This window comes from Palaemon carinicauda, chromosome 13, assembly GCF_036898095.1.
Source record: "Palaemon carinicauda isolate YSFRI2023 chromosome 13, ASM3689809v2, whole genome shotgun sequence".
Classification (NCBI taxonomy): Eukaryota; Metazoa; Arthropoda; class Malacostraca; order Decapoda; family Palaemonidae; genus Palaemon; species Palaemon carinicauda.
The window spans coordinates 17,967,531-17,980,030 of record NC_090737.1 but is presented as its reverse complement, the minus strand read 5'-3'; the positions used below and the strand labels follow the sequence as shown (position 1 = coordinate 17,980,030).

The 12,500-nt window shown below is 32.2% G+C and overlaps 1 protein-coding gene across 1 annotated transcript in view; it reads left to right on the top strand.

Moving 5' to 3' along the window:
- LOC137652195 (uncharacterized) overlaps positions 1–12,500 on the top strand; it is a 64,287-nt gene that overhangs the window by 41,199 nt on the left and 10,588 nt on the right. Inside the window, exon 2 of the mRNA XM_068385412.1 lies at positions 2,486–2,573. Coding sequence (XP_068241513.1) covers positions 2,486–2,573 — 88 coding nt within the window. The remainder of the gene's footprint in view (positions 1–2,485; positions 2,574–12,500) is intronic.

The window sequence follows — 12,500 nt, the reverse complement described above, 5'->3', positions numbered from 1 at the left end:
CTTTATAGATGTAAAGAAATATTATTGTTATCATGTATCCAAATTTCTGATGCCAATTGGCGCGTTAAATTGATTAAAACAATAATTCTCTCTCTCTCTCTCTCTCTCTCTCTCTCTCTCTCTCTCTCTCTCTCTCTCTCTCTCTCTCTCCATACAGTTTTTCGTAACAGAAGAGGGAGATTGGAATTTCATCTATCGTCAGGAATGTACATCACCCATATTTTTTTTTCAATTTATTCTCTGTGGAAGTAATTATTTGATAACTAAATTGGTTGTAAGAATTGGGGTGTGGCCTGGTTTATATGGGCATAGAAAAGACTACACCCATGTATATTTATGAATGATCTTTTGCCTCTTAGAATTGTGCATAGCTCTCTCTCTCTCTCTCTCTCTCTCTCTCTCCATATTACTGATGTTTTCCTAATAGAGCATTGTTTTATCCTTATTTTTGAGAGCTTGCAACATTCTCTCTCTCTCTCTCTCTCTCTCTCTCTCTCTCTCTCTCTCTCTCTCTCTCTCTCTCTCTCTCTCTCTCTCTCTCTCTCCAGAAGAAGAAGGACGAATAGATCCACTACCTGAAATATATCATGCCTTTTTTTATCAGTATTTCGTTTGTAATTATTTTCTTTTTTTTTTTTTGTAACATTAGGTTTTCTTAAGGGACCTTTTAAAAACGTTTTCACTATTTTACTTGATATTTTTTTTTCTCGAAAGGTTCTATGTTTGATTTTTCTGACTTTTTATAAACGTTTTCAGTATTTTACTTGATTTTTTTTTTTTTCAAAAAAGTTTTGTGTTGGATTTTTACAGATTTGTCACAAACGTTTTTCATTTTCAATTTATCAATTCATCTTGATTACGTTTTCGAGGATTTGTTGAAAGTAACTTCTCATGGAAACGTTTTAATGATGTATTTGCTATGACCATACTTTGCAGAATTTTAGTGTTTCCTTTGTTATGACCATTCTATGCAGCATTTTAGTGTTTCCTTTGTTATGACCATTCTATGCAGCATTTTAGTGTTTCCTTTGTTATGACCATTCTATGCAGCATTTTAGTGTTTCCTTTGTTATGACCCTACTTCGCAGCATTTTAGTGTCATTTGTTATGACCCTACGCAGCATTTTAGTGTTTCATTTGCTATGACCCTACTTCGCAGCATTTTAGTGTTTCATTTATTATGACCCTACTTTGCAGCATTTTAGTGTTTCATTTATTATGACCCTACTTTGCAGCATTTTAGTGTTTCATTTGTTTTGACTACTTTGCAGTATTTTAGTGTTTCATTTGTTTTGATTCTACTTTGCAGCATCCTAGTGTTTCATTTATTATGACCCTACTTTGCAGCATTTTAGTGTTTCATTTGTTTTGACTACTTTGCAGTATTTTAGTGTTTCATTTGTTTTGATTCTACTTTGCAGCATCCTAGTGTTTCATTTGTTTTGACTCTACTTTGCAGCATTTTAGTGTTTCATTTGTTTTGACTCTACTTTGCAGCATTTTAGTGTTTCATTTGTTTTGACTCTACTTCGCAGCATTTTAGTGTTTCATTTATTATGACCCTACTTTGCAGCATTTTAGTGTTTCATTTGTTTTGACTACTTTGCAGTATTTTAGTGTTTCATTTGTTTTGACTCTACTTTGCAGCATTTTAGTGTTTCATTTGTTTTGACTACTTTGCAGTATTTTAGTGTTTCATTTGTTTTGACTACTTTGCAGTATTTTAGTGTTTCATTTGTTTTGACTCTACTTTGCAGCATTTTAGTGTTTCATCTGTTTTGACTACTTTGCAGTATTTTAGTGTTTCATTTGTTTTGACTCTACTTTGCAGCATTTTAGTGTTTCATTTGTTTTGACTACTTTGCAGTATTTTAGTGTTTCATTTGTTTTGATTCTACTTTGCAGCATCCTAGTGTTTCATTTGTTTTGACTCTACTTTGCAGAATTTTAGTGTTTCATTTGTTTTGACTACTTTGCAGTATTTTAGTGTTTCATTTGTTTTGATTCTACTTTGCAGCATCCTAGTGTTTCATTTGTTTTGACTCTACTTTGCAGCATTTTAGTGTTTCATTTGTTTTGACTCTACTTTGCAGCATTTTAGTGTTTCATTTGTTTTGACTCTACTTTGCAGCATTTTAGTGTTTCATCTGTTTTGACTACTTTGCAGTATTTTAGTGTTTCATTTGTTTTGACTCTACTTTGCAGCATTTTAGTGTTTCATTTGTTTTGACTCTACTTTGCAGCATTTTAGTGTTTCATCTGTTTTGACTCTACTTTGCAGCATTTTAGTGTTTCATTTATTTTGACTCTACTTTGCAGCATTTTAGTGTTTTATTTGTTGAGCAATGTCTAAAGTTTTTATATTGATCATACTTTAAAACTCTGATGTTTCCTTTGCCAAAACCCTTCTTGGCAATTTTTAAAAAAATATTTTCTAATTACTTTGACCAATGTTATTACCACTCATGTTTCTTTTTCATTACAGGATGGGAGAACAAAAATGCATTTTGACCCAAAGCTGCTGCGGCTGCAGTCTGCGAACAGGTTCCTTGGCCATCGGGATCATTGGATTGGTAAGCACAACAAAGTCACTGCTAATAGTGTATTGCTTCTATCTGTCTAAAAGTTCCTTTGCAGTCAGTTTATAATTCAAGGCATTTGAACAATCTTCTTTTCTTCATTTCCGTTTAGTTTAACAATCAGAAACTTATATTTAGATGAAGAAGATCATAAGAATTGGTGTTATGTTTATTGAATTTTTCTCTGTGGTCTTCACAAGTTGCAGTCCCTTAAGGAAAGCTTACAGTCCACCTCGCTGAATGCGCTGACATCACTATCCCACATACAATCTATGTATTATTATTATTATTATTATTATTATTATTATTATTATTACTTGCTAAGCTACAACCCTAGTTGGAAAAGCAGGATGCTATAAGTCCAAGGGATCCAACGGGAAAAGTAGCCCAGCGAGGAAAGGAAATAAGGAAATAAATAAACAACAAAAGAAGTAATAAACATTTAAAATAATTTTTTTAAGAATAATGACAACATTATTATAAATCTTTCATATATAGACTATAAACACTTAAAAAAAAAACCAAGAGGAAAAGATATGATAGATTAGTGTGCTCAAGTGTACCCTCAAACAAGAGAATTCTGTAGAGTGTAACAAGTTAGAATATTAAACATATGTAAGTATGTGCGTGTGTGTGTTCAGATTGCCTTGCCTTATGCAAGACACGGGCTCTTGCGTGAGTGTAACTGTAATTTACTTTAATTTACTTTGAAAGAGGGAATTAAGCATGATGTGTTTAATCTAAGACTGCGTTTCCAGATTAAGTTTGAATTACGTCTGTTGTCAGGAACGGTGATTATGCGCTAAAAATATCTTGTCTCACCTGGCGGGATATTCAAGAACTAGGTCAACTTATTTTTAGATATTGGTTAACTATTTGTGGTGTATATTTTTCGGATTACGCTGTGTGTATTGCATTCAAGATGAATATCAGTATGGTTTTTAGTGATATTTTAAAAACATCTTATTTGTGTGATTTGATCATCTATTCAGATGGTTTGTGAGATATTTAATTAAACTCAAAATAGTGTTACAAAGATTACGTCAATTGAATTTGAAAGTTGAGTTGTTGTGGCCTGATTGGTAACGTCTCTGTCTGGTATTTACCAGTCGGGAATTCGAGTCCCGCTCCGACTCGTTAGTGCCATTCGTGTCTGCAACCTTACCATCCTTGTGGGTTAATGTTGAGGAGTTTAGGGGAACCCATAGGTCTATCTGCAGAGTCATCAGCAGCCATTGCCTGGCCCTCCCTGATCCTAGCTTTGGTGGAGAGGAGGCTTGGGCGCTGATCATATATTATATGGTCAGTCTCTAGGGCATTGTCTTGATTGATAGGGCAATGTCACTGTCCCTTGCCTCTGCCATTCATGAGCGACCTTTAAACCTTAAATTGTTTTTAATTATTCGTTTTATTTGGGTTAAGTTGTTTCCAAAGATGATTTAATAGCTGTTCATGATAAAGTCAAAGGCATTATCGTTGATACACGCCAAGTGGGTAATTGTGAAGGATACACGCTTGAAGTGCACGAGTAACATCCTACGTAATTTTACACTCTGCTGTCTCCTGTTGGGTTAGAAGGCATGGGATGGAAGGGCAAAGGTCAACGGTTCCATAGGATACGAAATCTGGGTTGCCAGTTTTTCTAAATGAAAAAAGTCCAACTTCTAATCAGCAGCCGCTTTAAAAGGCCAACCCATTATTAGAAAAAGGCCAAAAATCTACAATATTTAAGGCCCACCGTTTTTCATGATATTAGTAAAGGCCAACCAATTTAAACAACTCCGAATTTTAGGGTTTTTTTGGGCTGAAAAAAGGCCAACCCGGCGTGAATAAATATAATTTTGTGGCAGAGAACTGGTTTTAGCTTTCGAGGGGTTCGAAGTTATTTTGCCGCTCACCCAGAGTTGTATATTGTACAAAGTTATGCTGTTTAGTGCGAGTGAGTTTGATGTATTTTTTATATCTTGTATGAGTCTGTTTTTATATCATGAGTCTGATGTTTTTTTAATAGCATTAATGAGTCTCAGTTTTTTTTAAGAGAGAGAGAGAGAGAGAGAGAGAGAGAGAGAGAGAGAGAGAGAGAGAGAGAGAGAGAGAGAGAGAGAGAGAGAGAGAGAGAGAAAGGAAATGTTAGTGCAATAAGTGCATCATCAAAATCAAAATCTCATTTATGGCGTCATCTCAGAAATGCAAAATATATACTCAATTAAAAATGGAGTAATTACTCAAGTGTCCGTGAAATATACAATTCACAAATAATGACACTTTTGAGTAATTACTCCATTTTTATTTGGTACATACTTTCAATTACTGAGATCAGGCCATGAATGAGATCGCATACCAAAACAGAACCAAATTAAATCACATGATTGACATTTCTATCATCACATTATTTGTTCTTTATCTTCTTCTCGTATTATTATTATTATTATTATTACTATTATTATTATTACTTACTAAGCTACAACCCTAGTTGGGGAAGCAGGATGCTATAAGCCCAGGGGCTCCAACAGGGAAAATAGCCCGGTGAGGAAAGGAAACAAGGGAAAATAAAATATATTAAGAACAGTAACATTGAATTGAATATTTCCTATATAAACTATAAAAACTTAAACAAAACAAGAGGAAGAGAAATTAGATAGAATAGTATGCCCGAGTGTACCCTCAAGCAGGAGAACTCTAACCCAAGACAGTGGAAGACCATGGTACAGAGGATATGGCACTATCCTAGACTAGAGAATAATGGTTTGATTTTGGATTGGCCTCCTAGAAGAGCTGCTTACCATAGCTAAAGAGTCCCTTCTACCCTTACCAAGAGGAAAGTAGCCACTGAACAATTAAAGTGCAATAACCCCTTGGGTGAAGAAGAATTGTTTGGTAATCTCAGTGTTGTCAGGTGTATGAGGACAGAGGAGAATCGGTAAAGAATAGGCCAGACTATTCGGTGTCTGTATAGGCAAAAGGAAAGCAACTTTCCACATTGGGATATATATAGAAAGAAATAGAACTAGTAATTCTCTAAAATCCTGTTACTATTTTGGGAGGCTTTATCTAATCAACAGGATTCTACCGTACGCGTTCATTTATCCCTCCACGTCCGGTCTGAGAGAGAGAGAGAGAGAGAGAGAGAGAGAGAGAGAGAGAGAGAGAGAGAGACTGTATCCTATTCTGTTTCAGATGACTGACGTGCGTAAATATACTTTGTGATGGCCGATGTGGTAACGTCCCTGACTGGTGAACGTCAGACTGGGTTTCGAGTCCCGCTCAAACTCGAGTTTCTTTTGTCGCTGCAACCTCACCATCCTTGTGAGCTAAGGAGGAGGGTTTTGGGGAGCATATAGGTCTATCTGCTGAGTCACCAGCAGTCATTTCCTGACCCTAGCTTGGGTGGAGAAGGGACCTGGGCGCTGTTCATATGATACATATGGTCAGTCTCTAGGGCATTGTCCTGCTTGCTAGGGCATTGTCACTGTCCCCTGCTTCTGCCATTCATGAGCAACCTTTAAACCTTAAAATAAGGAGCAGAAACTTAGAGGATGATGAAAGTTGTTAAACCCCAGCAAAGTATGATTGTTGATAGTTCTTTTCATTGACAGTGTTTCATTTTCTTTTCATTGAGCTTCATTTTCATTTCATTGAGTTTCCTTTTCTTTTCATTGAGTTTCATTTTCTTTTAATTTATATTGTTTCATTCTCTGTTCATTATCAGGGTTTCATTTTCTTTTAATTCTCATTTTCATTTTCTTTTCATTTATAGTGTTTCATTCTCTTTTCATTATCAGGGTTTCATTTTCTTTTCATTGACTTTCATTTTCTTTTCATTTATAGTGTTTCATTCTCTTTTCATTCTCAGTTTCATTTTATTTTCATTAAGTTTCATTTTATTGTCAATGAGAGTTTCCTTTTCTTTTCATTGGCATGTTTAATTTTCTTTTCAACGACTGTTTAATTTTCTTTTCAATGACTTTCATTTTCTTTTCAACGACTGTTCAATTTTCTTTTCGACGACGGTTTAATTTTCTTTTTAACGACTGTTTAATTTTCTTTTTAACGACTGTTTAATTTTCTTTTCAACGACGTTTAATTTTCTTTTCAACGACTGTTCAATTTTCTTTTCGACGACTGTTTAATTTTCTTTTTAACGACTGTTTAATTTTCTTTTCAACGACTGTTTAATTTTCTTTTCAACAACTGTTTAATTTTCATTTCAACGAGTGCTCAATTTTTTTTAACGACTGTTTCATTGTATTTTTATTGACAGTATTTCATTTTCTTTTCATTATCATTATTTTATTTTCTTTTCATTGTCAGTTTTATTTTATTTTTATTGCCAGTGTTTCATTTTCTGTTCATTGACAGTGTTTTATCTCTCTCTCTCTCTCTCTCTCTCTCTCTCTCTCTCTCTCTCTCTCTCTCTCTCTCTCACTGACTATAGAAAAAATCTATTTAATCCTGCCATCGCATGTTTCACATTGTTTGAATTTTTGTGCCATTGTTACCCTCAACTGTTTGTATAAAAACTCGCTATCTTGTTGAATAAAGGATTTTCTTTCGTAATAGCAAATATCACATTGTTTTTAAGAAGCTTTGAGTCCAACTTAGTCTCAATTTGGTATCGCTGGGTATTTCTTTGGGAATCCAAATGTGGTGAAATATCCGTTTGGTCTCATTTCTTAGTTCGTGTTGCTTCTTATCTATGTTATTCTTTTTGTAGTTTATTCTTCACTCTTGGATTTCAGTGTTCGTACTCGGTGATTGCAGATTTCTGCTATTCCACCTAGAGTGCAGATTTAGTATTGATAATGTAAATGACAACAACGACAACAAGGACGCCTATAATAATTATAATTATGATGATTGATTGATTGATTGACTTGAAGTTCTCTGGCATCCTGACATCATAATTATAATGATAATTTTGATATTGATAGTGGTAATACTTATGTCATTAATAATAATAATAATAATAATAATAATAATAATAAATATGAGAGCAATAGGCTTAAACTATATCCCTTTCAACCACAGTAGTAGTAACATGGATCTGCCTTTGAAACAGTTCTCCCAAACAGCATTTCAAATCTGTGAAGTTTCTCGTGTTAGACCCTTTGCTAAAGCCAACCCCACCTCTTCACAGAAGGAGCCTCTTTGGAGCAAGTGGAGGTGATGAAACGCTTCCTCCTCTTGATTTAAGACCTGCTTCTCTTTCCTCTTCTTCTCTTCTTCTCTGATCTTTCTTCCTCTTCTCTTCTCCCCTTCGCTCTAGAGTAGTAAAAATGTAGGAAGTGAAGGGAGACAGATATGGGTTAGAGCAGTCATGGAAGTGAGAGAGGGCTGCGTGGTGATACATATATGAGAATAAAAAAGAAAAGAAAAAAAAAGGACACCTTTTCCTTGGGATGACTAAATAAATTATTTTTCTTAAGGACATTCATCCATAGTCAATGAAGTTAAGGCCATTAAGAAAATATTTGAAAAAATAAGAAAATAAAGAAATTATAGAATATATTGAAGCATTTCCTCAAAGGGGGAAGACTTAAACGAGAGAGAGAGAGAGAGAGAGAGAGAGAGAGAGAGAGAGAGAGAGAGAGAGAGAGAGAGAGAGAGAGAGTGTCTTATACCAGAGCATACCACTATATGTGTATATATATATATATATATATATATATATATATATATATATATATATATATATATATACATATATTATATATATATATATATATAGATATATATATTTATATATATATATATATATATATATATATATATATATATATATATATATATATAGAGAGAGAGAGAGAGAGAGAGAGAGAGAGAGAGAGAGAGAGAGAGAGAGAGATCTTTCATCATTTCCTAATGATAATTACGGTTATAAATACATAGAGGTTCAGTAACCAAGAAAATCTTGAGGGCCCCACAAGTACACATCGAGGGCCGCATGTGGCCCGTGGGCCGCAGATTGCCCATGCCTGAGTTAAGAGGCTTGATTGACCTTGCGGGTCCGGCTGGCGTTCTTTTTGGGCAGTTCGCGCTGTTAAAGGCACATTCTGCCTGGAAATTGATAATAGATCATGAAATAGAACAAAAAATTGATATTCATGTACTTAGGAGATCGGAAATTATATATACATCAGCAAAATTGATAAAAACCATAAAAAATGAAAGTCATGTACGCAAGAAATAGGCAAATTATATATACATTTGCAAAATTGATAAAAAAACATAAAAAATTAAATTCATGTACGCAAGAAAACGGGAAATTATATATACATTAGCAAAATTGATAAAAAAACATAAAACAAAACAAATAATTAATATTCATGTAAGTAAGAAATCGGGAAATTATATATACATTAGCAAAATTGATAAAAAACAGTAAAACAAAACTAAAAATTAATTTCCATGTAAATATACATTAACAAAATTGACAAAAAAAAAAAAAAAAAAAAAAAAAAAAAACAGAAACCAATACAAAAAAATTAAAATCTATGTACGTAAGTCTTCGGAAAACTATTTATACATTAGCGAAATTAATAATAAATAATAAAAACAAATAAAAAAGTCAATATTCATGTACATAAGCAATCGAGAAATTATATATACGTTGGCAAATCAGTGAAATGAGTGTAAAAAGACACAACGAAGTGTACATTCTTCGTGCAAAATTGATAATACATCATGAATAAAAATAAAACGAATGAAAAGCTATGTACGTGAACCTTGGGAAAACTATAAATACATTGAAAATTAGTAAAATAAAAATAAATACATTTTGTAGTAGTAAACAGGAACAAACTAGTGAAATAAAAGTGAATACATTTTATAGAAGTAAACAGGAACAAACTAGTGAAATAAAAGTAAATAAATTTTGTAGAAGTAAACAGGAACAAACTAGTGAAATAAAAGTGAATACATTTTATAGAAGTAAACAGGAACAAACTAGTGAAATAAAAGTGAATAAATTTTGTAGAAGTAAACAGGAACAAACTAGTGAAATAAAAGTGAATACATTTTGTAGAAGTAAACAGGAAGAAACTAGTGAAATAAAAGTGAATACATTTTATAGAAGTAAACAGGAACAAACTAGTGAAATAAAAGTGAATACATTTTGTAGAAGTAAACAGGAACAAACTAGTGAAATAAAAGTGAATACATTTTGTAGAAGTAAACAGGAAAAAACTAGTGAAATAAAAGTGAAAACATTTTGTAGAAGTAAACAGGAACAAACTAGTGAAATAAGTGATTATATTTTGTAGAGGTAAACAGGAACAAACTAGTGAAATAAAAGTGAATGCATTTTGTAGAAGTAAACAGGAACAAACAAGTGAAATAAAAGTGAATACATTTTGTAGAAGTAAACAGGAACAAACTAGTGAAATAAAAGTGAATACATTTTGTAGAAGTAAACAGGAAGTAGTGAAATAAAAGTGAATACATTTTGTAGAAGTAAACAGGAACAAACTAGTGAAATAAAAGTGAATACATTTTGTAGAAGTAAACAGGAACAAACAAGTGAAATAAAAGTGAATACATTTTGTAGAAGTAAACGGGAAAAAACTAGTGAAATAAAAGTGAATACATTTTGTAGAAGTAAACGGGAACAAACGAGTGAAATAAAAGTGAATACATTTTGTAGAAGTAAACAGGAAGAAACTAGTGAAATAAAAGTGAATACATTTTGTAGAAGTAAACAGGAAGAAACTAGTGAAATAAAAGTGAATAAATTTTGTAGAAGTAAACAGGAACAAACTAGTGAAATAAAAGTGAATACATTTTGTAGAAGTAAACGGGAAGAAACTAGTGAAATAAAAGTGAATACATTTTGTAGAAGTAAACAGGAACAAAAAAGTGAAATAAAAGTGAATACATTTTGTAGAAGTAAACAGGAACAAACTAGTGAAATAAAAGTGAATACATTTTGTAGAAGTAAACAGGAAGTAGTGAAATAAAAGTGAATACATTTTGTAGAAGTAAACAGGAAAAAACTAGTGAAATAAAAGTGAATACATTTTGTAGAAGTAAACGGGAAGAAACTAGTGAAATAAAAGTGAATACATTTTGTAGAAGTAAACGGGAACAAACGAGTGAAATAAAAGTGAATACATTTTGTAGAAGTAAACAGGAAGAAACTAGTGAAATAAAAGTGAATACATTTTGTAGAAGTAAACGGGAAGAAACTAGTGAAATAAAAGTGAATACATTTTGTAGAAGTAAACGGGAAGAAACTAGTGAAATAAAAGTGAATACATTTTGTAGAAGTAAACGGGAACAAACTAGTGAAATAAAAGTGAATACATTTTGTAGAAGTAAACGGGAAGAAACTAGTGAAATAAAAGTGAATACATTTTGTAGAAGTAAACGGGAAGAAACTAGTGAAATAAAAGTGAATACATTTTGTAGAAGTAAACAGGAACAAACTAGTGAAATAAAAGTGAATACATTTTGTAGAAGTAAACAGGAACAAACTAGTGAAATAAAAGTGAATACATTTTGTAGAAGTAAACGGGAAGAAACTAGTGAAATAAAAGTGAATACATTTTGTAGAAGTAAACAGGAACAAACTAGTGAAATAAAAGTGAATACATTTTGTAGAAGTAAACGGGAAGAAACTAGTGAAATAAAAGTGAATACATTTTGTAGAAGTAAACAGGAACAAACTAGTGAAATAAAAGTGAATACATTTTGTAGAAGTAAACGGGAAGAAACTAGTGAAATAAAAGTGAATACATTTTGTAGAAGTAAACAGGAACAAACTAGTGAAATAAAAGTGAATACATTTTGTAGAAGTAAACGGGAACAAACGAGTGAAATAAAAGTAAATACATTTTGAAGAAGTAAGCAGGAACAAACTAGTGAAATAAAAGTGAATACATTTTGTAGAAGTAAACAGGAAAAAAACTAGTGAAATAAAAGTAAATACATTTTGTAGAAGTAAACAGGAAAAAACTAGTGAAATAATAGTAAATACATTTTGTAGAAGTAAACAGGAAGTAGTGAAATAAAAGTGAGTACATTTTGTAGAAGTAAACGGGAAGAAACGAGTGAAATAAAAGTGAATACATTTTGTAGAAGTAAACGGGAACAAACGAGTGAAATAAAAGTGAATACATTTTGTAGAAGTAAACGGGAACAAACGAGTGAAATAAAAGTGAATACATTTTGTAGAAGTAAACGGGAACAATCGAGTGAAATAAAAGTGAATACATTTTGTAGAAGTAAACGGGAACAAACGAGTGAAATAAAAGTGAATACATTTTGTAGAAGTAAACGGGAAGAAACTAGTGAAATAAAAGTGAATACATTTTGTAGAAGTAAACAGGAAGAAACGAGTGAAATAAAAGTGAATACATTTTGTAGAAGTAAACGGGAACAATCGAGTGAAATAAAAGTGAATACATTTTGTAGAAGTAAACGGGAAGAAACTAGTGAAATAAAAGTGAATACATTTTGTAGAAGTAAACAGGAAGAAACGAGTGAAATAAAAGTGAATACATTTTGTAGAAGTAAACAGGAAGAAACGAGTGAAATAAAAGTGAATACATTTTGTAGAAGTAAACGGGAACAATCGAGTGAAATAAAAGTGAATACATTTTGTAGAAGTAAACGGGAACAAACGAGTGAAATAAAAGTGAATACATTTTGTAGAAGTAAACGGGAAGAAACTAGTGAAATAAAAGTGAATACATTTTGTAGAAGTAAACGGGAACAAACGAGTGAAATAAAATTGAATACATTTTGTAGAAGTAAACGGGAACAAACGAGTGAAATAAAATTGAATACATTTTGTAGAAGTAAACAGGAAGAAACAAGTGAAATAAAAGTGAATACATTTTGTAGAAGTAAACAAGAACAAACTAGTGAAATAAAATTGAATACATTTTGTAGAAGTAAACAAGAACAAACTAGGGAAATAAG